Source organism: Aotus nancymaae, unplaced genomic scaffold (genome assembly GCF_030222135.1).
Source record: "Aotus nancymaae isolate 86718 unplaced genomic scaffold, 86718_ANA_hifiasm-v0.15.2.pri h1tg000108l, whole genome shotgun sequence".
Taxonomy (NCBI): domain Eukaryota; kingdom Metazoa; phylum Chordata; class Mammalia; order Primates; family Aotidae; genus Aotus; species Aotus nancymaae.
In genome coordinates this window covers 29,566,594-29,581,836 of record NW_026988523.1, presented here as the reverse complement: position 1 = coordinate 29,581,836, position 15,243 = coordinate 29,566,594, and the positions used below count along the sequence as shown (strand labels likewise).

Genomic DNA, 15,243 nt, shown 5'->3' with positions numbered 1-15,243 from the left:
TGGGGTGCAAAGGAAGGGGCTGCCACATTCCCCATCTCCCTGTCTTACCACTTGTCTTCCTAACATCACTGTTTCTTTCTTTAGTTCCTTTTATCTTTTACTAGGAAGGGCCTGGGAAGGGCTGTGTGCCGTGTCCAGCTGTTATTGTGACAACCCCCAGCCCCTTTCATCATTTCTTCCCGTGCCTTGACTCCCTCCCCATCCTCTTTTCTCCCCCCGCCCAACAATGGTCTCTCCCGATGCTCAGTGGCGCGGGGTTTGGGGGGGGCGGAGGCGGGGCTGGAGTGGGGGGGCAGGTCTGCATTGCCGCTTCTCTGGTACCCGAAGCAGTCGCCGCTGCCGCCTCCGCCCGCGGCCGGGACCCCCGTCCTCGCCCGGGACTCCTTACAGGGGGATCCCAGCCCAGGTGAGACCCCTCTCTTAGTCTCTCACCTCTACCCCGCCCCTGGCAGAAGCATCTTCGCCTTGCCTTGCAGCCATTTTATACTCCGATGCTTTGCTTATGGGGAGGGTGACGGTCCCCTCTCGGGGTGAGGGGGGTTGGTGGTGGGTTTGGGTTGGACATTTATTTCAGTTGTGCTCTTCAGGTGACACACACACACACATACACACGTATGTATAATACTGGTGAATGGGGAGGAGGGGTGTTTTTCTCTACCTTAACCAAGTCCCCAGTATCCTCTTCGGAGATTAACGTGGTGGTGGGGGGGTTTGTGAGGTGGGATGGGGTTCCCTCAGACTCTTATACCCTCCTCACCTTGACGTCCCCCCGCCACCAGGATGAATGATAAATGACCTTGGCTGGGGCTGAAGAATGGATGCTGCCCCAGTGTGCGCGCCTGGACTTGGGTGGGTGGGGGGGCCGGGGAAGAAGGGCAGGTGAAGGATGGAGGGAAGGGGAGTGAAGAATGGAAATACTGGGGAGACAGATCGAGAGCAGCCAGGTGTTGGATGCATGGGTGGCGGGGGCTGGCAGCAGTTGCTCCAGGGTGGGGGGAAGGGGTGTTGAAGGTGGGCACTTGTCTAGCAGCAGGACCAAGGGTGGGGGAGGTGCTCAGAGCAGCGATTTAGTCACTTCTGGGGGCTTTTCCCTTATTGCGGAGCGAGGCGAGATGGAGTGTGGGGGGTCGTTGCAAATGCTGATGGGGGCGGTCTCTGTGCTGTGCGTGCGGAGGTCTCTCCCTGCGTCCCCCTCCCTGCCTCTTCGTATTCCTCACTGTGCATTCTCAGGTGACACCTTCATTTTTATCCCTCGGAACTGTGGGTGCTCCCATCTTCCTAACCCTGGGTAGGATGTGGGGAGGGGAGGTGCAGCCTTGGTGGCCCTGGGTGGGGGCTGAGGTTCAGTGACCCGGCTGTCATGGGGAAGGGGTGCTCCCACACTTCCCACATTCTACCCCGCCCCCACTGACGTTTTGATAAGTGACAGCTTCTTAATGACCCTGTCACCTGTGAGCTAGGAGGGCCTGGGGATCTGGGTGGGCCCCCAAAGTCAGGGGCTTTTACTGGGAGGAGGTTGGGGGGTTCTGGACCCTCCTCTGATCCAGGGCCGGATAAGCTGTTCTGAAAGGAAGCATTTGCTCTGGAGTCCCCTGCCTGTCTCCACCCTCTGCAGAAAATCTCCTGGGCACATTTTTTCCTGTCAGGTGAAGTCAGCTAGCCTTAAAGGACCTTGTAACCCTGAACCCTGTCTCCTTTAACCTCCTCCTCTCCAAGTCCTGTCTCTCTCCCACAGGCTTAGCCACCCTGTGCTGTTTTTGGGGCTAAAAATAGCACCACTTCCTCACCAGGTCAAAGAATTTGTCTTCTTTCTCTGTCTCCTGACCTCCTGGGCTTGCTGGCCCTGGGGGAGCTGGCTGTGGAGCCCTCACATCCCGCTCTGGCTGTGGAAACCTTCTCCGCCCTACACGCCCCTCTCAGGGGGAAACAGGGTCGGCAAACAGGATCTGGCTCCTGGTGGGTCCTGCCTCCTTCAGGGCCGGAGGGGAGATTCTGGTTAGGAAAGAGGGGAAAGCTAGCAAATTGCCATGCGCTGAGGGGATCCCGCAGTGCCAGCTCTTTCACGGGGGTTGGTTGGGCTCTGAACCATGAAGAAAAGGTGACATAGGGGTCACCGTGGTCCACTGCTTACATCTGTCCTGAGGGGGTAAGGCCCTGCTCGCCAGGGCTGCTCTCTGAGCCACACAGCATCGCTCACCCTCTTCTACCAGGGTGTGTGTGTGCGCGTGTGTGCGAGTGTGTGCGTGTGTGTGCGAGTGTGTGTGACATTTAATGAAGGCCCTGGATGGGTGGGAGCACTGGAGGCAGGATATTTTTAGGGGGATGATTTCTGATCAGAATCCAGGTCTGCTTCCTCTGCTCCTGTGAAGGAAGCAGGGCTATCCTATGCCTTCCTCTGGTGAATGTCTTTTTTGGGGGGACACCCAAACCCCCTTTATTCTACATCTGCCTCCTACGCAATGCGGTGTTTGTGGACTCCTTCCTTGACTCCTGGAGGAGGAGCGGAAAGGATTAAGGGGGATTAGGAAGGGAGGCCCTGGAGGGATGAGATGCAACTGTGGGCCTGAGACCCTCGCGTTGGAAATGTGTGCGCTGTACCAGTCATTTCCATTCTCACCCCCATCAGTGGAAGGGGGCCCATCTATGTCCTTCTGAGGCGAGGTGGCAGCAGACTGTCGTCGCCTCTTTCCATCTTTCTTCCACTTTACTTGGGTTCCAGGTCCTCCTTTTCTGGGTCTTTCCTTGTTTTTCTGGAGGTAGCTAATGTGGGTCCAGCTGTTGGAATTAGTTGACACATAGACAGAGAGGTCTTAGGACTCTGTTTTGCAAGGATGCTGGGCAACCGCCTCTAAGTACGACCCCCTGTGGTCCCTTGCTGCTTCCTGCTACTTTCCTATTTTCAACATAACGGGAAGGAAGGAAACTAACACAGAGTATCTACTGTGAGATTACATTCTCACATCAACTCCAAGAAACAATCTCCCAATTTAATTATCTCCAGTTAAAATATATGGACACTGAGGCTTGGGGGGTTACCTACCCTGACCGAGATCAGTTAGTAAGCGGCAGAGTTGGGATTTCAACTTAGGTCACCTCTAACGGGCACGTGCTTTGCCCTGAACCAGCACTCTCCTCGTCGGTATCCCTTTCTGCTCCTCATTCTAAAGAGCATCCCAGACGGCTTTCGTTTGGGGACCTCATGAGGTAGTATAGGGCATTTCACTATATTACCGTCACTACAAAAGTAATCGCTAATATTTATTCATCACTTTTATGTGGCAGGTGACTTGTGGTAAGGAGCGTAGATACATTATATCATTCAATCCTTACTTTCCTCTTTTAAAACAAGGAGAGAGTCCGGACGCGGTGGCTCACGCCTGTAATCCAAGCACTTTGGAGGCCAAGGCGGGTGGATCACCTGAGATCGGGAGTTCAAGACCAGCCTGACCAACATGATGAAACCCCGTCTTTTAAAAATAAATAAATAAAATAAATAAATAAAACAAGGAGAAACTGAGGCTTGGTCCCTTAGCTAGTATCTGCCAAAACAGGAAGTCATACCCATGTTTGTGACTCTGGAAGCTGAGCTTTTACCCATTAGGTTATGTTGAGAGAAATCCCTCCTTGTTGAGGCCTGTAATCATGGAACCTGAGGGAAGGACAGTGGAAGCCCCACCTTCAGATGCCAGCAGCGGACTGACGGCCACAGGTTGGAGGGCTTGTCCTCTAACACATTCTCCTCAACTCCACCCCCAGTAAGAAACCCAGGCAAGACTAAAGAAGGGAATTCTGGTTTCTCATATTTCCTGTTTAGTTCTTTGCAGGTTGGTGATGAAAAGGGCAGGGGTGGGCTCAGGGGTTAGGAGGAGGGAGGGCTCAGGGTAGGTGACTGTGACTCTGGAGCAAATTCCACAGGCCAGGCCTCCAAGGTCAAAGTAAGGGGACTTCTATGCAAGTGACCCAGTTGGCCCAGATAGCCATCCCGTTTTAGTGTGTGGATGGGAGCCTAAAGCAAGAAGACCGTCTCTGAACCACATGGTCCAGACGGGGCTCTGGGCTGAGAGGCTTTATATTGACCTTCTTCACCATCTTAGGACTCACAACTTCCTTTTTCTCTCTGTTATTTTTTTCTAGAATCTCCAGAGGCTTGTGGAAGAGAAGCAGGCGATCCTTCCTGACTTATCCCGGCTTAGCCCCCCAACCTGGCTCCCCTTCCCCTTCCCATTCCCCGGCTCCCCATCTCCCTTCCCCATCCACGCAACTGAACTGGGTGTAGGGATCAAAGCTCCTCTCCCTCCTTTTCTCTCCTAGGCACTCATTGGCTAGGACCTGTTTGCTCTTCTTTTTGTGCCTAAAGATACTGGATCACACTTCATCTAAGTAACTGGGGGAGGGGTCTTTTCAACTCTACCAGTCGGTGAACAAAAAGCTGAAAAAGAAACAGGAAGTCGAGGAGACCCGGTGAAGTGCCCCAGAGCCCCATCATGGAAGAGGGCTTCCGAGACCGAGCAGCTTTCATCCGTGGGGCCAAAGACATTGCTAAGGAAGTCAAGAAGCACGCGGCCAAGAAGGTGGTGAAGGGCCTGGACAGAGTCCAGGACGAATATTCCCGAAGATCCTACTCCCGCTTTGAGGAGGAGGATGATGATGACGACTTCCCTGCCCCCACTGATGGCTATTACCGGGGCGAAGGAACCCAGGACGAGGAGGAAGGTGGCGCGTCCAGTGATGCTACTGAGGGCCATGACGAGGATGATGAGATCTATGAAGGGGAATATCAGGGCATCCCCCGGGCAGAGTCTGGCGGCAAAGGCGAGCGGATGGCAGATGGGGCGCCCCTGGCTGGAGTAAGGGGGGGCTTGAGCGATGGGGAGGGTCCCCCTGGGGGCCGGGGGGAGGCACAACGACGGAAAGAACGAGAAGAACTGGCCCAGCAGTATGAAGCCATCCTGCGGGAGTGTGGCCACGGCCGCTTCCAGTGGACGCTGTATTTTGTGCTTGGTCTGGCGCTGATGGCTGATGGTGTGGAGGTCTTCGTGGTGGGCTTCGTGCTGCCCAGCGCTGAGAAAGACATGTGCCTGTCCGACTCCAACAAAGGCATGCTAGGTGAGACATGGGAGGTGCCAGTCCTATCCCCTCAAACTCTGGAAACCTCCTTGCTCCTGAAAATTGCTCTTATCCTTACCACTGGGTTCCCTGGGACCCTGCACCCAAGATGTTCCCAGAGGGATCAAGGTTCCTCTGCAGTCTCCCCTCACACACTCCCTCTTCTTGGCCTTGAATGTGAAAGACGGGCTTGTGGGAGGGCAGCTGGGGCTTGGGTCGGTGGTGGGCGGTGGTCTGCTTCATCCTGCAGGAGGTGGCTGTGGTGGGATGGTCCCTAACGTTTAATGTTTCTTCATAGCTTTCCCTTTTGGTATCCGTTCCCTTTCCTTGATTGAGAAAGAAGAAGCCAGCATCCAAACGCCCCGGTATAAGTGAGGAGCGTCAGTTTGGGGTGGTCGGGGGAGGGAGAGGTCCTGGATCTTCTATGGCAGAAAAGCTGGTTAGACTTTCTCTCACTCAGACGAGAGTTTCCAGGGACAGGATGTGGTCTTTGACGGCCCTCCCTGACAGGGACCCTGAGAAGGGAACGCATAGACTCACAGAGAAAGAACCCAGGCCTTACTCTGCCAGCAAATTGCTGTGGGGTCTCGGACAGGTCTCTTCTGGGGCTTGGTCTGGGCATGGGAAAATGCAAAGTTTGCAGTAGATGATTTTAAAGATTAACTCCAGCTCTGGTTTTAGGAAGGAAGTTAAAAACAAGAGAGTTTTTGGACCAGAGATGTTGAGGCTGGAAGGAGTAAAAGATGGATTTTGTGTGGGGGGATTTCCTGGGAAGATGAAAGGAACTGGAGCCCCTTTTCCAAGGAACAAATGAGAGCTCTCCTGTTGCTTCGAGGGCATGAAAGCAGGGACCCTGGGGTGGTCTGGGATCCTAGGCAGACCCATTCCTCCTTCAAAGTGAGCCGGGGTAAGGGTGTCACTGTGTGCGTGTGTGTGTGTGCGCGCGCGCGCGCGTGTCAGAGTGAGGCAGAGTGAGAAATGAGACAGAGAGAGGAGAGAGTGGAGAGTTGCAGGTTCTCCCATATCTTCATTCCTGCCTTTGAACCCCTGGCCTGCAGAGATGACCTTGTATCTTTGCTCACATGATTCCTTTTCTCTCATTTGCTCTAATCTCTGGGTAGACTTAGCTTCTAGAAGTTCTTCCGATGCTTCAGCTCCTGCAGTGCTTGTCTCCTGGGAGAAGGGAGTGTGTCTGCTCACGCCCCTCCGCCTCTGTTCTCCTCCTCCTTCCAGGCCTCATCGTCTACCTGGGCATGATGGTGGGAGCCTTCCTCTGGGGAGGTCTGGCTGACCGGCTGGGTCGGAGGCAGTGTCTGCTTATCTCACTCTCCGTCAACAGTGTCTTCGCCTTCTTCTCATCTTTTGTTCAGGGTTATGGCACTTTCCTCTTCTGCCGCCTCCTTTCTGGGGTTGGGTGAGTGTCCACTTCCTAAGCCCCTCGAGGGCAGGACTGTGCCTTGGTCAATGTTGTACGTTTAGGGTGCAGCACAGTGCCAGGCACACCGAATGCATCTTCAATGTGCGTGAGTTGATGGATGAATGAGTTCCTTCCTCCCCCAACCATCTTCAGGCCAGCTTCTCCCTGCCCAGGACATGTCTGCTGCTGTCCAGAATGCTGTTCCACGTCAGCCCACTCCTGAGTCCTCCACCCCACCTCTAGTTCCATTTTTGAGCCTGCCTCCACGAAGAGGCCTAGAGGGCCTCAGCCCCGCCCCTGGGCTCCTGTGGACCTAGAGTTACCCCCTACCGGAGTCTACACATTTCCTGCTTTCCACAACAAACCTTGCTAACACCCACACCTGCCAGAACCCTGATGCCTTGCCTGCACCGCCCCTTCACTATTGCAAGCATGGCAGGCACGCTTTCTCTGCCTCAACTCCAAGCTCCTTTCTGGCCACTCCCACAACCTCTGCCCTTAGAGTCCTTTTGCTTGCCTTTTTCTCTGGAGATTTCTCCTTTTTTCTGCAATTATCTTCCCTCCCTTCCAACTCCGTAAGTCATTTTCAAGACTTAAGATTTGCTCCTTCCTTTTCCATGAGACCTGCTTGCCTGTTTCCCATGGTCCCAAGGATGGGTCTTGGTGGCTGGCCCAGAGGGGAGCTTGTAGGGCTTTCTGTGTGAGATGGAGTCTCTTCAAAGCCTGGAGGACGAAAGGGCCTCGAACCCAGAGCAGTGGGGCAGGGATCAGGACTCTGGTCATTTGCTGATACTGATTCTTGAAATGCACCCAGGATTGGAGGGTCCATCCCCATCGTCTTCTCCTATTTCTCCGAGTTTCTGGCCCAGGAGAAACGAGGGGAGCATTTGAGCTGGCTCTGCATGTTTTGGATGATTGGTGGCGTGTACGCAGCTGCTATGGCCTGGGCCATCATCCCCCACTACGGTGAGCAGCCCCCCAGAATCCACCCCAGGTTATCTCCCTCCTCCCTCGCCTGCCGTGCCCCCTATGGTGGGCTCCCCCAGCCTCTGGCCTCTTTGCTGACGCTGTCACTCTCTCTCCGCCAGGGTGGAGTTTTCAGATGGGTTCTGCCTACCAGTTCCACAGCTGGAGGGTCTTCGTTCTCGTCTGCGCGTTTCCTTCTGTGTTTGCCATTGGGGCTCTGACCACACAGCCTGAGAGCCCCCGTTTCTTCCTGGAGGTGATGGGGCTGAGCTGTGTGGGGTGGGGTTGGGTGCGGGCTGGGGAGTGGAGGGCAGCAAGGGCTCCTGTGTTCAGACACCCACTGGGGCTTGATTTGATCCTGTTCGGCTGCCTGCCTTCCTCACAGAGTCCACTCTCTAGGGGACTTCATCTTGCTTCCTTTGCCTTGGAATGCATCTCCGGAGGGGTTCTGTGGGTGGAGAAACCAGGGGACCTGCTCACCCACGGGTGACTTAAGATTTTGCCGGGATGGGCCTTGGGCCTGTCCTGCATTTATAGCTCAAGAGACATTCCCACCCCTTACACCTGCGCTTCCTAACCCCAGCAGGATTAGGTCTCTGACTGCATGCTTGCCCATCATTTCCCTTACCTTTGGTTTTCACTTTCCTCTGTACCCTGGAATTCCCAGGACCTGTGCCTGCCATTTTTCTCTGGACAACACTCCCCATGCCCAGCCCCCAGCTCTTGCCAAAATCTGATTGTCTCGCTGTACCTCAGCTTGGTGCTCTTTCAGAGTGGGCAATGCATGCCCGTCACTTAGGGCTTGGTGGTGGTGGAGGGCCGCGAACCATTGTCCTGTGACTCCAGAAGCCAGGTGGGAGGGAGGGGTCTGTAACTCTGGGTCAGGTAGGGGCTGACTTGGATGTGGGGATTGTGTCTTTGGCTCTAGAATGGGAAGCATGATGAGGCCTGGATGGTGCTGAAGCAGGTCCATGATACCAACATGCGAGCCAAGGGGCATCCTGAGCGGGTGTTCTCAGTAAGCCACGCCCTCCCCACTCACAGCTCCGAGCCCTGCAGCCCCCATCCCTACCTGGCCCTTCTCGGAATATCCCCCACCTCAGACCACACTCTACTGTAAGGAGATTTTCAGGGTATCATATCCACCCCCTGCCTCCCATTTTGCTAATGCAGGGGAAACTGAGGCACCTGGCAGAGGTTGGGAAACACAGAGTGTGTGACTGCCCACCCCTTCTCTTGACTCCAGGTAACCCACATTAAGACAATTCATCAGGAGGATGAATTGATTGAGATCCAGTCGGACACAGGGACCTGGTACCAGCGCTGGGGGGTCCGAGCCTTGAGCCTAGGGGGGCAGGTAATGGTGGATGGGGTGGTAGAGAGAAGGGAGTGGGAGAGGTGGAGAAGAAGGCAGGACTGAAGTCTGTGTGTGTGGGTGATGGGTGAGCTGAAGGGAGGTGGGAGGCCAGAAAAGTGGGGATCTGTGGGTGCTAGAAGTTAGTAGGGCCAAGGTCTGACTTTGCCTGTCCCTGTAGGTTTGGGCGAATTTCCTCTCCTGTTTTGGTCCTGAATATCGACGAATCACTCTGATGATGATGGGTGTGTGGTTCACCATGTCATTCAGGTGAGGAGATGGGTGGCTGGGTGGTATGTGGTGGTTGTGGTGGTGTGTGGGCTGGGAGAGGGGAGAAAATGGAAATGCCGGCGACGAGCGATGAGGGAAGCTGCTGTGCAGTCCCCTCTGATCCTGCAGCCAGCTCCTCCGCTAGTACCCTCCACAAACTTGTACTGTAGGCTGGCCAGGATGCAGTTTCTACTCTGTGCTGGGATGAAACAGACATGGGTCCCAGGTCCTCCTGGAGTCTGTTTTGGTCAGGAAGTGGGATGAAACTTGCTATGAAGCAGGGTGTCAAGAAGGGTGGGGGAAGGGCAATGGGCGCACCTGGGGACCTGGGCTGGGGTGGGGACCTAAGTCCTAAAGGGCGAATGGGAGTCAGACAGGTGGAGTGGGGGTTGTCGGGGTGGAGAAGAGCGTCTGAGGCAGAGGGAAAAGCAAATGGCCAGGAGGTGAGAAAAAGTATGGTGGGTGCTGTGCGAGACCCTAAAGTCCCCAGAAGCACAGCAACCGGTGAAGGGAGGAGTGGGGAGAAGCTGGTGAGGCTGGAGAGGAGCAAGGTCCTAACGGAGGTTGACTCCATTTCTCCCTCGTTCTGGAGAGGATACACATGTCTGTTTTCTCCTCTGCCTGCTTCTAATCTCTGAGCTGTTGTGTTTCTACTGTCCTTGACTCTTCAGCTACTATGGCCTCACCATCTGGTTTCCTGACATGATTCGCCATCTCCAGGCGGTGGACTATGCATCCCGCACCAAAGTGTTCCCCGGGGAGCGTGTAGAGCATGTGACTTTTAACTTCACACTGGAGAATCAGATCCACCGAGGCGGGCAGTACTTCAATGACAAGTATGTGGGGACCTTTACATTTCACTTCTTCCCTGTCCCTTCTACCCCTTGTCTCCTTTTTTTTATTTTTTTTTGAGACGGAGTTTCGCTCTTGTTACCCAGGCTGGAGTGCAGTGGCGCGATCTCGGCTCACTGCAACCTCCGCCTCCTGGGTTCAGGCAATTCTCCTGCCTCAGCCTCCTGAGTAGCTGGGATTACAGACACACGCCACCATGCCCAGCTAATTTTTTGTATTTTTAGTAGAGACGGGGTTTCACCATGTTGACAGGATGGTCTCGATCTCTTGATCTCATGATCCACCCGCCTCGGCCTCCCAAAGTGCTGGGATTACAGGCGTGAGCCACCGCGCCCGGTGTCTCTTTCTTGAGTCTGTGGGTTCAAGACATTTGGGGGCAAACACTTGTGGTTTCTCCTCAATGCCCAGCTTCCCATTACTTCACTAAAGAGTGAGACTTGGAGGGGGCAGGAGGATGGGGGGAAAGTGTCTTTCATCACCCTGGCCTTACAGGTTCATTGGGCTGCGTCTGAAGTCAGTGTCCTTTGAGGATTCCCTGTTTGAGGAGTGTTATTTCGAGGATGTCACATCCAGCAACACGTTTTTCCGTAACTGCACATTCATCAACACTGTATTCTATAACACTGGTAAGGCGGCTTGCCGGTGGCTGTCAGACCAGAGGGCTGGGTGGACCTTGATGAGAAGGAACTTTTTTCATGCACTATTTTAGGGTTCTCAAGCTGAGATCCCTGGACCCCTGTGGGAAGGTGGTAGAGGGGCCTGATTGCTACCACCAATAATCCTGAAAATCTAATGGAAGTTGGACATTTTCTTGTAATAGAATAGCTGACAAAAACATCAATATTCTTTGCCTTTGGCTGAAATTATAACTTAGTGAGGCAAAATTAATGCACCTTTGAAGGAGGTAAAAATCATCCAAAATAGTGTTCTTGGGAAAATGAAAAACAATAAAAGGGGTATTTGGTGGTGATCATGGCATGAATCCACTCCTTTTTAATAGTGATTCTCCAACTTCAGTATGTGCACATGAAATGCGGGTTTTGTGAGCTACACTGAAGCTTCCCACCTCATACTGGGGGAGCTTTCCCCGTCTTGCAAGAAAACAACAGTGATAGGACTTTTTATTATTTTAAATGTTTTTCTCAGAAAAATGTCCTAAGCCCACAGCATTGCTGCTGCTTATAGTCAGCTAGCATGGACAGAAAGAATTAATAAGCTGCTAAGACTCTTAATGGGAGGACTTGACAAAGTCACACTGTTGGACAGATGATGGTCATTTTCTGCTCTAAAGATTCCCAGTTCCCATGGTGATATGATTTGATGTTTTTCGATGAGCACTGTGAATAATTTAGAGAGCCCCTCCTGCTAAGTTCCATGCATGCAGAGCCCTGAGCCATACACAGTGGCAGCCTCCGTTTCCCATCTGCTGTGACAGCCTGCTTGTCTTGGCCTTCGCCCGCAGACCTGTTTGAGTACAAGTTTGTGAACAGCCGTCTGGTAAACAGCACATTCCTGCACAACAAGGAGGGCTGCCCGCTAGACGTGACGGGGACGGGCGAAGGTGCCTACATGGTATACTTTGTGAGCTTCCTGGGGACACTGGCAGTGCTTCCTGGGAATATCGTTTCTGCCCTGCTCATGGACAAGATCGGTAGGCTCAGAATGCTAGGTAAGGAGGAGAGGCTGCGTCAGATCTGATAGGAGGGGCCAGGGGCTGCAGGGGGCAGTCAACAGGCTTCATGTCTTGGGCTGTGGAAGAGATTGGCCAGAGAGTTCCTCTCTTTCGTGTTTTCTGTTTAGAGGGTGCTGCAGGATGGGGTGGGGACTGGCACTGAAGCTTCTCTGGGGGTAAAGGAGGTAGGCAGAATTGCAAGTAACAGGCACAGGCTTTGAGGTTACGGGTTTTGAATCTCAGCTCCACCACCTGCCTCTGGCCTCTGGCAAGTTACCTGTATGAGCCTGGTTGTTTCCTCTGCAAAATCGGGGTGATAATAGTACCTGTGTCATAGGGTTGATGTGCTAGATTAATGCACGTAAAGCATCATTTGGGTTGGCCCGTGGCTGGCATTGAATAAATGATGGTTACTGATATTATTAATAAACAGAGTTATAAGGGAGGTTGAGGAGGAGTGAAAGCCTTCCTTTGGGATACCTTGGGAACGTGTCTCATCCTGGGCTGTCTGAAGCCCCCTGATGGGACAGGCCGGATTGTGGATGGGTCTCACTGTGGCCAGACTCATCGTGCTCTCTCCTCTCCTGGCTCCAGCTGGCTCCAGCGTGATGTCCTGTGTCTCCTGCTTCTTCCTGTCTTTTGGGAACAGCGAGTCAGCCATGATTGCTCTGCTCTGCCTTTTTGGTGGGGTCAGCATTGCATCCTGGAACGCGCTGGATGTGTTGACTGTTGAACTCTACCCCTCAGACAAGAGGTAGGTGGAGTGTGGTGGCGGCAGGGCAGCAGATTCAGGGGAGGGGTGGGGCGAGGAAAGAGGGCTGAGTGGAGAAGAGCGTACTTATGGGTGGGTGAGAGGACACACATTTCCATTTTCTCTTCTAAAATCTGGTAGCTTTGGCCGGGCGTGGTGGATCACGCCCGTAATCCCAGTAATTTGGGAGGCTGAGGCAGGTGAATCACGAGGTCAGGAGTTCGAGACCAGCCTGGTCAACATGGTGAAACCCCGTCTCTACTAAAAATACAAAAAATTAGCCGGGTGTGGTGGTGCACGCCTGTAATCCCAGTTACTTGGGAGGCTAAGGTCGGAGAATCACTTGAACCCAGGAGGCGGAGGTTGTAGTGAACCGAGACCATGCCACTGCACTCCAGCCTGGGCAACAGAAAAAAAAAAATCTGCTATCCACTCCTTGACATCCTAACCTCAATTTTTGGTGTCCTTTCCCCTTGCCTCTCCATTTATCTGCATTCCTGGTGTCCATCCCTTACCTCTCTGATCTCTCCAACCTTCCCTCTCCCTCTTGGACACTGCCTGCATCTTCCTGGCCTTCACTTCCCTGCCCTCCACGCTTCATTTGCCTCCCTCCTGGACCTTGCGCTGTGCTGCACTGGGGGACTCCTGAGCAGGACCACAGCTTTCGGCTTCCTGAATGCCCTGTGTAAGCTGGCGGCTGTGCTGGGGATCAGCATCTTCACATCCTTCGTGGGAATCACCAAGGCTGCCCCCATCCTCTTTGCCTCAGCTGCCCTTGCCCTTGGCAGCTCTCTGGCCCTGAAGCTGCCTGAGACCCGGGGGCAGGTGCTGCAGTGAGGGGGTCTCTGGGGTTTTGGGATTGGCAGGCACACTGTGAGACCAACAACTCCTTCCTTCCCCTCCCTGCCCTGCCATCCTGGCCTCCAGAGCCCTCACTCCCCACTCCCCGTGTTTGGTGTCTTAGCTGTGTGTGTGTGTGCGCGTGTGCATGTGTGTGACCCCCGTGGGCAGGGACTACAGGGAAGGCTCCTTCATCCCGGTTTTGAGATGAAGCTCTACTCCCCACTTCCCACTACCCTTGACTTTGCACAAGAGAAGGCTGAGCCCTGTTCTTCTCCCCCTGTGTTAGAGAGGGGGCCTTGCTTCCCTGTTCCAGGGGTTCCAGAAGAGGCTTCCTGCCTTCCCTGTCATTCCCTCTGCCTAGGCCCTGGTGAAACCACAGGTATGCAATTATGCTGGGGGCTGGCGCTTTGGTGTAGACCATGGACCAAAAGAACTTCTCAGAGTCTGAAGGAAGGGCCTCGGGTGCCCTCTCACACCTCCTGTTGGATGCTGGGGGAGAAGCAATAAAACTCAGCCCTCTGGCCTCCACTTCCCTCTCAATTTGGGCTGCAGATAAGAAGCCTGAATTTTATGAAATTAACTTTCTGATTCTTATTTATTGATAGATTAAGCTCTGAGGCAGCTCAGCAGGACTGTGTGTGAATGCGTGTGTATACTTATGTATGTGTGTGCATGTGCCGTGGGGCGGGGGGGGTATCACTATACTGTCCTCAAATATAAGCCAAGGGTGATTTCAGCCGACGCACACACAACCCTGCCTCCCACAGTACCTCCCCTAATCTTGTTTCTGTGTTGAGCCTGGGATGGAGGAGCCCTAGGCCGGCCTGGAGTAAGAGTCCCACAGTCTAGAGAGATCCGAGGGCACCTGACAAGGCCCATCTCCTTCCCTCCTCAAGGACAGGCCTCCTCTGGGGTGAGAGGTTCCACCCACCACAGCACAGATGGGAACAGCACAGCTGCCCTCCCACGCCCCTGACCTGTCCCCTCCCAGACAGGGGAGCAGGGGAGGGAAAGAACCAGGCATATGGTCAAACCAGCAGATCAAAAGCACAAGGAGCTGGGGCAGAGGCAGGAAGCAGGGGCCCTCCCGGCAACTCCTCTGAGTGGGGAGAGGTTGGGCAGTGAGTGAGGGACCCCTAATGCAGGGACTAGAAGCCTCAGTTTCCCCATTTCACCCTTCCACACGATAGCCTCTGTAGGTTAGGCTGCCCCGTCCCACCCGACTCTGTGTGGCTGCTTTCTTCAGTACCCTCCCCTCACCCCACTGTAGCCGTGATGTGTTGTAGTTTTTAGATGTTTGTAAAATGTTTAAAAAAAAGTTAAAAGGAAAAATGAAAATAACTAAAAAAGAAAATCAAAATTCACCTTCCTCATGCTGCGTCTGGTGCCCCAGCCCTGTGGTCACTCCCCTCATTTTGTAACACTGAACCAGGTGGTGACTGTTTAACTCTTTGGTGTCTGTGCTCAAAAGACTGCCTTCTCCTCCAGTGCCCAGTGTACGAGTGTGTGCCCTGTGCCCTTGTCCCTCCTCACCTACTGGACGCAGCCCTCTTCCTTGCACCCCTAGGAGGGACACATCCATCTCCCTTGCTCTCCTGGGGAACCCTAAAGCCAACTCCGTTGATGTGAAAAATGCAATGAAAAATACTGATGAAAAATAAAACGGAAACAAATCCTCAAAATACAAAATGGCTATACCTGCTTCTGTGACTCTCCACCTACATCCAATTCTCCTAACAGCCTTGGAGGGTAAAATGGTGAAATGGAAAAACAACTTTCCAAACTGAAGGTCAGAATAACATGGTGTAACAGATTTACTTCCTAAACTGGCCTCTCTACCCTGACCTTTCCTCTACAGATGGAGGGCCCTGTAAGTCTCCCAGATTTGAAAAATTTGGGAGTAATATTTCTTAAGAATAGAACTAACTTTCCTCTAAATATTCTGGTACACTTTAAAAAAAATAGACTCTAGACTCCACTCTTGACTTGTGGAATCAGAACCCTTTTTCTTC

General features: G+C 53.4%; 1 protein-coding gene across 6 annotated transcripts; it reads left to right on the top strand.

The window, feature by feature from the left end:
• The first annotated feature begins 300 nt into the window (after nt 1-300).
• On the top strand, nt 301-14,864 carry SV2A (synaptic vesicle glycoprotein 2A). 6 transcript variants are annotated; one of them, XM_012462549.3, is made up of 13 exons: nt 301-406; nt 4,312-5,106; nt 6,340-6,520; nt 7,338-7,489; nt 7,612-7,745; nt 8,418-8,507; nt 8,736-8,846; nt 9,025-9,113; nt 9,785-9,949; nt 10,458-10,591; nt 11,428-11,634; nt 12,232-12,391; nt 13,042-14,864. In XM_012462549.3, the coding sequence occupies exons 2-13, from the start codon at nt 4,485-4,487 to the stop codon at nt 13,223-13,225; spliced, it is 2,229 nt and encodes a 742-aa protein (XP_012317972.1). In that variant the 5' UTR covers nt 301-406; nt 4,312-4,484; the 3' UTR covers nt 13,226-14,864. The 6 variants fall into 6 exon arrangements, with proteins under 6 accessions (XP_012317972.1, XP_012317971.1, XP_012317970.1 ...); XM_012462548.3 differs by having other exon boundaries at nt 389-406; nt 4,135-5,106; XM_012462547.2 differs by lacking the exon at nt 301-406 and adding an exon at nt 1,495-3,709 and having other exon boundaries at nt 4,135-5,106.
• The last annotated feature ends 379 nt before the right edge of the window (nt 14,865-15,243 follow it).